At 27.3% G+C, this 9,560-nt stretch overlaps 4 protein-coding genes across 4 annotated transcripts in view; 2 read left to right on the top strand and 2 right to left on the bottom strand.

The window, feature by feature from the left end:
- Positions 1–6: 6 nt before the first annotated feature.
- LOC111674792 (carbonic anhydrase 2) lies at positions 7–1,340 on the top strand. The gene is made up of 3 exons (XM_046946375.1): positions 7–201; positions 277–413; positions 524–1,340. The coding sequence occupies exons 1-3, from the start codon at positions 9–11 to the stop codon at positions 662–664; spliced, it is 471 nt and encodes a 156-aa protein (XP_046802331.1). The 5' UTR covers positions 7–8; the 3' UTR covers positions 665–1,340.
- A 3,564-nt stretch (positions 1,341–4,904) lies between these two features.
- Positions 4,905–7,037, top strand: LOC111674783. Its single transcript, XM_023435434.2, has one exon. It carries the CDS (start codon positions 4,995–4,997, stop codon positions 7,035–7,037), a length of 2,043 nt encoding a protein of 680 aa, XP_023291202.2. The 5' UTR covers positions 4,905–4,994.
- Positions 7,038–7,082: 45 nt separating this feature from the next.
- Positions 7,083–8,504, bottom strand: LOC111674772 (palmitoyl-protein thioesterase 1). Its single transcript, XM_023435421.2, has 5 exons — positions 8,302–8,504; positions 7,996–8,233; positions 7,626–7,934; positions 7,310–7,436; positions 7,083–7,247 (listed from the first exon to the last, which is right to left on the bottom strand). Exons 1-5 carry the CDS (start codon positions 8,387–8,389, stop codon positions 7,119–7,121), a joined length of 891 nt encoding a protein of 296 aa, XP_023291189.2. The 5' UTR covers positions 8,390–8,504; the 3' UTR covers positions 7,083–7,118.
- A 697-nt stretch (positions 8,505–9,201) lies between these two features.
- Positions 9,202–9,560, bottom strand: part of LOC111674780 (homeobox protein OTX2-B) — a 3,236-nt gene continuing 2,877 nt past the window's right edge. Inside the window, exon 2 of the mRNA XM_046947145.1 lies at positions 9,202–9,559. Within this exon, the coding sequence (XP_046803101.1) occupies positions 9,272–9,559 (288 nt within the window). The 3' untranslated portion in view covers positions 9,202–9,271. The remainder of the gene's footprint in view (position 9,560) is intronic.

A 9,560-nucleotide genomic window follows, 5' to 3' on the forward strand; every position in this document is an offset into this window, starting at 1 on the left:
AATATTCAATGGAGGCTCATGCTGTACATTATAATGCCAAGTATAAGGATTTCTCAGAAGCTAAAAATAAACCAGATGGTTTAGCTGTTGCCGCTTTCTTCATACAGGCTTGTGGAGAAAAGGATTGTCCGGAATTTAAGAAAATTACCGAAGGTATTCGTATTGTGCAAAAAATACATACCACAGCTTCAGTTGATTCAGGTAATAGATTTGTGACAAAATTTACAAACGATTTATTTACTAAATTCTTTCTTTTTTCTTGGTCTCTAAATACAGATTGTCTGTCGTGGATGGGTTTGCAGGAATTGAGCAAACATTATTATACATATAAAGGATCTCTAACAACTGCTCCCTATTTCGAGAGTGTTACTTGGATTATATATCGTACACCTATATACGTTTCAAAAGGACAGGTGAGTAGTTGCATTTTATTCAAAAATTTTAAATTTGAACTTGTAGATATTGATTCTATGTTACGTGTTTGTGTTAATACTAACTATATTTTTATTATATTTACTTTTAGGTTCAAGTTTTTCGTAATCTCCAATCATGTCCCAAAGATGAGACAAAGAAAATTGTAAATAATTATCGTGAAATTCAAAAGCCGGATAAAAATCCAGAAATTATCTTCGCTCGCAATGCTAAACCCAAATCGAAATTATGATCTAATCATACTGAACATTACTACGGTAACAACAAACAAGCTAATCATCATTCTATAATCATATCTTTATATAGTTTCTAAACAAAACAGAAAAAAAAAACTTTCAAAATCTTTAATACTTTAATACTTCTTTTTTAACTAAACTCGTAAATAGAATTAGAAATTTATTAAACGTTACCAAGTAGAATTGAAAAAGTAGAATTTATCTAAATATAATAATTATTTTTACAATTACCTTTTAATACACAATTATTGGTTGTTTAAAGCAATATACAATTTTAGTTTATTTGTAATAAATAATTTAATAATTTAGTTAAGTTAGTTTTTCGTTTTGTTATGTTTTCTTTATATTTTATTTTAATATTTTGAGTTTTTTCTTCTATTTTTTTTTTTTCTCAACTGTGGTTCTTTGTTTTAACAGATGGAAAATAGAATATATTATTATTTTTTTGGCATAAACATCATATAAATGTTTTAAAAAGCAAGTGCACTTTACTTAAAAAAGGAATAATAATAATAATTCAACTACTACTATTACTAATATTTGTTTTTAAAGTATTTCAAAGAAATATTACAAAGTTTTCGTTTTGTCTGGCATGTATTTATAATCATTTATTTATTAAATAATATAAACGATTTTTTATAAATAAAATATTATTAATGGAAAGAAAAATTACAATTTTGTTGTTTTATTTGTTTTAGAATTAAAGAGGTATAAAATAATAAGTATAAAATGATAAATAAACCAAAAATGTTCAACATTTTCTCAAGTTAAGCTTATTTCTTATTGACAAATTATTATTTGAAGAAAAATTTGGGGTTTTTGTTTTACTTACGGAGATATGAAAATTACTCCCTTGAGAATTTGATTTCTCTTAAAAACCCAAAAGGGCCTAAGTTAAAAACTTACTTTTAATTAAATTCAAATCGGTTTTTGTTGGTCAAATAGGCCGAAACATGGAAGGCATAAATAAGTTTTCTTTCTTTTCATAAAGATTTTAGGAAATTGAATTTTTCTTTGAACAAATTCTTAAAACTGATAAAATAATCTCTAAATTACAAGGATTCGCTAAAAGTTTCATTTTTGTTTCATTCGATGCCAACTTATAACATTTCACAGTTTCGAAGTAAAAATTTAAAAGAATTTTTAAATTTTCAAGAATTTTAAGGTAATTTTAGAATTTATTTGATAGGGACGTTGATTTTAATTGTAGGAGTGTAAAATTTAGCAGGAACATGTATTTTGATACGGTGCATCATAATTAATGAAAAAGTCGATTTTGGTTTTTTTTTGTAACTTAGTGCTTTTTGGATTTTATATGACGATATGTATATGCATATTCAACTTCAAAATGTTTAAATTAAATTATACTTTTAAATTCAACGCTTGTTATACCCAACAATTGGTAACGCGAACAATAACATTGAAAATACAACCCTAAAAAAATGTACTACCACAAAAAACAGCTCTGTTAAATTTTATACAGCTTAGTTTTGACACTTCCCTTTTAAAAGTTTTCCAGTTTTTGAGTCGTGGTTGAATTTGAATTTAAAATAATTTTAAATACAAAAGCTTTTAAACAATTTATAAATATTAAAGAATTAATAAATTGAGATATACTCTCATGACATGGATAGCCTCCGGAGCAAGGGCTTCGACATGTAATTTTTAATATACAATTTCTCTATTATTGTTAAGTTTGGTACTGTATTGTTAGTTTTAAAAACTTTCTAAAATCAATTTTTGTAAAGCTTTTAACTTTTTTTGCACTCTTTTGTGTTGTTCCTATATTAAACAACTCGATTACTGTCAAATGTACTGCCAGTTCTTATTCGCGCGTTTACCGGTGTCATTCTTGTTGTAGTGAAAATTTTAGAAAATTATAAAAATTACGTGTGTTTACTCTTGTTTTTATCATAAAAGGCAACGAAAAATAATCTTTAAGGTGTATTTCATATGGGTAATATGTAGTTTTGTTTTTTATTCAAGAAAATTAGCGAAAAAATGTTTTAAAAAGTAGTTCAAAGATTTTCGAGTAAGAAATGGAAGCTGTGGAAAAAGAAAAAATCAGAGTTTAACATAAATGTTAATTATAACAGACCTGTTATTCAAATAATTCAATGTTAACTAGGCCATTCACATAACATTTTACTCATAAGCTTTACATTTTACACAGTTTCTTGTATGTTTATTTTAATTTCCTTAAATTTCATTTGTTAATAACAGACTGCATCTTATAAGAAATCTGTTAGTGTTAAATATCACTTTACATTTTTTGTACATACGTTTCTACGGTTAGAATCTCAAACTTAGTGATTTGATTTCGATAATTCTTGCAATCTCTATAAAATCTATTTAAAATCAATTTAATAGGATAAATTACATACATATTTTGAGAAACTTTTCAAAGCTTTTATCTGTTGCCTTTATTCTAATCTGATGTTTATTTACATATGTATGTATGCACATAGACTAAATGCAATTCCTAAATTATACAACTCTGTTAACGTCAAATGTAATGTCAGTTCTTATTCGCGCGTTTACCGGTGTTATTTTTGTTTTAGTGAAAAAATTTGGAAAATGTTAAAATTTTGAATATTTACTATTGTTTATTTCATAAAACATGAAGAAATATATTCTTTAATGTGTATTTTATATGGATAATATGAAGTCATTTTCTATTTGTAAGAATTATAGGAGATATTTTATATTAAAAGTAAGCCACCCAGATTTGTGTCTCTTGTCTTTTGGAAAAAGACATTTAATTTTCTGTCATATACATACATATACATATACGTATATGCACATACATAAGTATGTATGTATGAATGTAATCATATTTAGTTAGTTTTCTTTAATATCCACTTATGTAAAGCATTTAACTTCGTTTGCATTCTATTGTGTTATTCCTACATTAAGCAACTCTGTTAATGTACTGTCAGTTCTTATTTGCGCTTTTACCGGTGTCATTCTTGTTGTAGTGAAAATTTTAGAAAATTGTGAAAATTCCGTGTGTTTACTTTTGTTTTTATCATAAAAGGCAACGAAAAATAATCTTTAAGGTGTATTTCATTTGGGTAATATGAAGTTTTGTTTCAAATTCAAAGAAATTAGCGGAAAACTGATATAAAAAGTAGACACTTAGATATTGACGCATGAAGGAGATTAACAGAAATGTTTTAGTTATTCAAATACATATATCGATGTCATTCACTTAACATTTTATTCGCAAGCATTTCATTTTAAACTCACATATTCCATTCTGTTTTTATTTTTTTTTTATTTTTATTTTATTTTCCTTAAATTTGAATTGAAACTAAATCTATTAGTTTAAATATCACTTTACATTTTTATTACATACATGCTTACTTTTCTCTGTCAGAATTTCACATTTAGGGAGATGATTTCCATAATTCTTGCAATATCCATAAAATCCACTCTTTTCATTCATGTTTATTTTAATTTCCTTAAATTTCAATTGTTCATAACAGATTATTTCTTATATGAAATCTGTTAGTGCTAAATATCATTTTACATTTTTATTACATACTTACGTTTTCCCTGTCAGAATCTCACATTTAGGAAGATGGTTTCCATAATTTTTGCATCCATATAATCTATATAAAATTATCAATTTATTAGTATTTGAATTACAAATTTTTATAAATTTCTTTTGGTCCACACAGTCATTTAAAATACACCTTTTCTTTTTTTGTTACAAAATTTCGCCTACTTAGTGTCGTTCGGTTACAAAAGCATTTAGTTAAAAATATTCTTAAAAATCAAATTTAAAGAAAAGACTCGATATCGTTAGTGTAAAAGTGAAATTATTACAGGAACAGAAGTTAATAAATTAAATAAAACTTTAGCTAAATAAAAGTGATTTAACAAATATTTATAATATAAATCAATAAAATGTCGCGCGAATATAAATAAATATAAATATAAAAAAACTAAATTATTATATTTTTTTGTAATAAAATAAAAAAAACCCCTGTATAAGCAAAGTAAGTTATTATTTTTGATATTATTTCAAAAACGCAATGGTTTACTTCATATTCTATAAGAATTTTATTTTATATATACATATCTATTTTTATTTTTTAATCTTATATTCAGTCCTTCATACAACCTAACTGAAATGAAATTTTTCAATCCAAAATCATAAAACTGTACAATATTTTAAAATTAAAAAAAAATTTATTTTAAGTGTTAATAATTCAACACTATAATTTATATTTCATATTCCTATAACACAACGTTAAAATCAAATTACCCATCATACTTATATTCATATTTACTAAAAGATTTTATTTTAAATAAATAAAAATGAATTTAAACTTGTCAAAAAATAGAGATTCTCAACGACTAACGCTGCTGGATATATCAGATACGTCCAATTTAAATGCATACACCATGACTTCCTCGCTATCGGAAAATCATCCAATTTCAATGGAACATAACACCCGTTTGGTCAATGAAATGATTGACTATATATTCGATGAACGTAAGGGAATTTGTGAGGTTTCTTCTTCGACCTGCTCAAGTTTGCAATTACCCTCATCCGAATATAGTTACGATAAACGTCTTAAATATTGGAAAGAAGTTTTAAAAGAAAGGGAGAAATTGTCTCTTAAGATTAATGAACAAACTAAAAAGAATCCATCTGATATTTTATATAATCGTTTGGCCACTGTAGACGAGCGAGATAAGCATACCATAAAACGTTTAATGGATTATTCACAGCGTTTAAACCCTACTTTTTTAAGCGCCCGACAACCTTCTGTATTACAAGAAAAATGTGATCTAGCAGAACTACAAGAAACTTTACCACAAACTGAGAGACAATATAATCCTGTTTTAGAAATTAGTGGTTTGCCAAAGGTTGCGCAAGAGGAATTGCTAGGTAAAGCTAAATATCAGGGTTGTAAAAAACCCTCTAGTTGGTTGAAATCAAAACATTTGGAAGAACGCATAGAAGAAATTCGCAATGATATAGAGCATGTTATAGAATATTACCCCGATATTGATAATTTGCAAATTGTAGGTGAAAGTATATTAAATTCGGAAGTTAAGGAACATAATTCTGAGATACAAATAATGTCGTCTAAAGAAATTTGTAAAATTTCTACAGATACTATTATTGAAGACGTTCTAGAAGAATGTCAAATTCCAAAAAACATAAAAACAGATTTAGAGCTCTTGGATTATGCATTTAAAATAAACGATCAAATCATTTTCGTGGCCAAGAAACGATGTACTCGTAGTTTTAAAACATTTACACAATTTTCATGTTTTCCTTTTGAAACTGAAGTCAAAAAGATTTTTTCTATACAAAATATTGGTCGTAAAGTGCTGACTTTTGAATGGTCCCACCGTTCATTCTATGAGAAAAATTCGGCACTTTTAAAAGCCTGGGACAATGAGTTTGCTTTCGATAATATGCCATTTCGTTTGTGCAGCGGAGAAATAAAAGATATATTAGTTAAATTTCAACCGAGACGAGTAAATATCGTAAAATGTAAATGGGTTTTAAATGTAAAACCCACATTTTTCAGTCGTAAATTGGATGGCATTGTAATGCGTTTAAGTGGGATTTGTTCAGTTCCGCCGGAATACGAAAGAAAAGTAAATGAAATACAAAGAAGAGTTATTGAAAAATCAAATAGAAAAATGGTTAATGAATTAACCGATGGTTTAGGTATTTTAGCCGTAGATGTGCAACCTTGTGAATATATATGTCCATATCAACGTACCTTAAATGAAATGGAATTATTTGAGCAACTTAATTGTGGTTTTAAATGTGAAAGATATCATGATTTGGAGTTATTAAAAGATCTCTATAAACGTGCCAAGAGACCCAGAGAAAATATATGGGACTTACAAGTAAAAACATTAAAAAATGTCATTTTAAAAGTGAACCCAGCAGAAACGCGAGCTTTAATGTTCAATGAACTTATAGGCATATTAGAATCCATGAAAGGGCATAGTATCGACTTGGAAACTAAAATTTATAATAATCCCGAAAGACAGCGTACACGTTTTCTGTATATAAGAGGTATAATTTCATCAGTTATAGAAGAATGGGTGGATTTAGTGAGCACAATAGAAGAGTCTTTCTACCAAACTAGTCTTCAAGTTCTAAATGAAGAACTGGCTAAACAGCAATTGGAAAATGAAGAATTAAATGAGCAGAATGAAAATATTTTAAAAATTTTACAAAATGATACCGAAAAACGTCAATATGTTTTAGAGAAAAGGGTACACAAACTGAAACCATACCGCGATGCTTTATATATGCAGACCTATAATTTGATGAGTGATTTTGTGGAAAATATTGTCAATATTATTGAAAGCACTGAAGTTATATAAAGATTAGATTTATATAAGGTTTTTTGGTATTAATATAGAGAGATATTAAGAAGTATAAAAAATGTTTATAAAATTTACAAATTAATTAATATCTTGGTTGAGTAGAGGTATAATTTTTTCTAAAAACCATGTTTTATTGAATTGCAAATGATCGCCTTCAGCCTCGAGAAACATAAGTTTTTGATTGACGGCCATGTGATTTAAACCCAACTATAATAAAGAATTTTAAAATTAAAATATAATAAAGTAAAATATATATTTTATTAGATTACCTGTTCATATACTGGACTTTTTTTCAGGGGCAATATTTCTTTATCCTGTCCTGGTTTATAAAATTCAAACCATTGCGATTCTTTAGGCTGAACAATAGTGTCATTTAAAAATTTAACCATTACGAACCTACAAAATTTCGAAAATTAAGGTTCAAATGTAGGCCTTATTTTGTTAATATTTTCAAAATGTAAAGAAATTAACATTTTACTTAAATTTTGATTGGCTTCACCAATATTGTTCATTTATATTAACAATCAAATCGTAACAACAAGATATTTTAGTAAAATTAAATAGTTTATTTTTATTTCTACTTACTTTTCTAATTTATTTAAATTATCCGCATATAAACCATTAACAAATACCTCATTATTAATGTCTGCCAAAAATGTACTACGTGCTTTATATTTTTCCTCATCAAGAGGATCGTGCCAATACGTGGCCTGCACCAATTCCAATTGAGTCCAAGTATCATATGCAGCTGTATTTAACAGCCTGCGTATATACTCACACGTTTTTGATTTAAGAGAAGGACATTTAGGTAAACCAAATACCCCTTGATGCTGACCACCCATAGTTATAAGTACTTTCATGGGTGGCAAGGGACAACGTTGAGCCAGAGCGCGTCTTCAAATGAATAAACATATGTATTAAATATTTGTTTAATATTTTTTATAAAAATACTTACAAAAACTGTCCTCCCTGGCTGAAACCTATGGCATTATAACCCCTTTTAAGTTTTTCATCTTTGGCCAGTTCCTGACAGGCATATTCAACTTGCGTATTGGGATGTATAAAAAATCCACTTTCATAATCCATTACTACATTGCCACCAATTTGCAATGATTTAACATAAGTATTATTAAGCTCTGATTGTAAAAGCTTTTTAATGGAACCCAAACTAAAGGGAAAACAACAAGTGTCTCCTTAAAAGTAATGGTAAAATAATAGATATATGTAATAAAGTTATCATTTAAAAACATTTTTTTCTTACCCATGCCATGCCACATTACAACCGGATATTTTTCAGCATTTGTAATTTTATTTATAATTAAAAATAATATTAAAAGTTTTATTAACATTTTATTGGATGTTTTATAAACAAAGAACTATTTAAAACTAAATCGAATACAATTATCTGCAGCACAACTAATTGCAGTTTCTTGTTTATGTTTTGTTAAAATGTTTCTTAAAAAAATCAAAACAAAAAACAGCTGACTTATAGCAGCTCACTATTAAAACTAAACAGTTGTATAAAAACGTAGGAATTTAACATGATTTTTGAAGCTGTTTAACAGCACACTGTAAATAGTAAGTAACATATTCGACTGCACTCAAAAAAAAATGTATGTATACTTTGGCTTAAACACGTCGAATTTTTATAGAAATTTACAATTTATAACTTTTAAAATATTAAACAACTAATCAACCGATCTGAAAAAAGTGTTGTAGATTGATTTGTATATACAAAACATGTTCTTGTAGAATTTTATCACGATATCATAATTAAGTAGTGAGTTATTCGTAAATTTATATTCAGCTAAGAGATATGATATTTTATCTCGATATCATTGTAATCTTTAATTTACTTAGATGTTTACGATCAAGTGCTTTTCAAAAGTGGACCAGTTATGGACCGATATAACTTATAGTTGTACAAAGTGTTATATGCGTGCTATATGAAATTTTAAACTGATTCTAATATTTTTCAAACATGTTAATCTTCAAACTTGTTAAGAATGAGATTAAACGTAAAACTTTTATTCGATATTTTTAAAATTTGCTGATATTAAATAGCGAACTTCTCAAAAGCTTGCCCGATAAAATTATTAAATATTTGGATCTCGCAAATATCTGCAACCTTAATGACAATCTGATATGAAAATACTAAGTGTTACGATTAATTTGTTTATTGCATTTTCAAATTGGATTATTATAAAGAAAGAAAAAAGAATGACAGAATTTCAATGCACTCCATTGGTGGCCACCATTTGTGCTTGTTGTAATTGTTGTTGTTGCTGCTGCTGCTGGGCATGTAGCGTTGGACTTGACGACGATGCCGCTGAACCCACCACTACAGTTTGGTGTTTATTTGAAAAATCTATACATGAGCCAGAAGTCAAATCGATTTCTTCTGAATCGGAGCCGTCTGAACCTTCATCTGAGTTCTGTTCTAAGGCGGCCATTAAACGAGGATCATTTTGCATTTGTGCATGCAAGGCTTGTGTCAAATGTTGATTTTGTTGATGATGA

This window comes from Lucilia cuprina, chromosome 3, assembly GCF_022045245.1.
Source record: "Lucilia cuprina isolate Lc7/37 chromosome 3, ASM2204524v1, whole genome shotgun sequence".
NCBI lineage: Eukaryota > Metazoa > Arthropoda > Insecta > Diptera > Calliphoridae > Lucilia > Lucilia cuprina.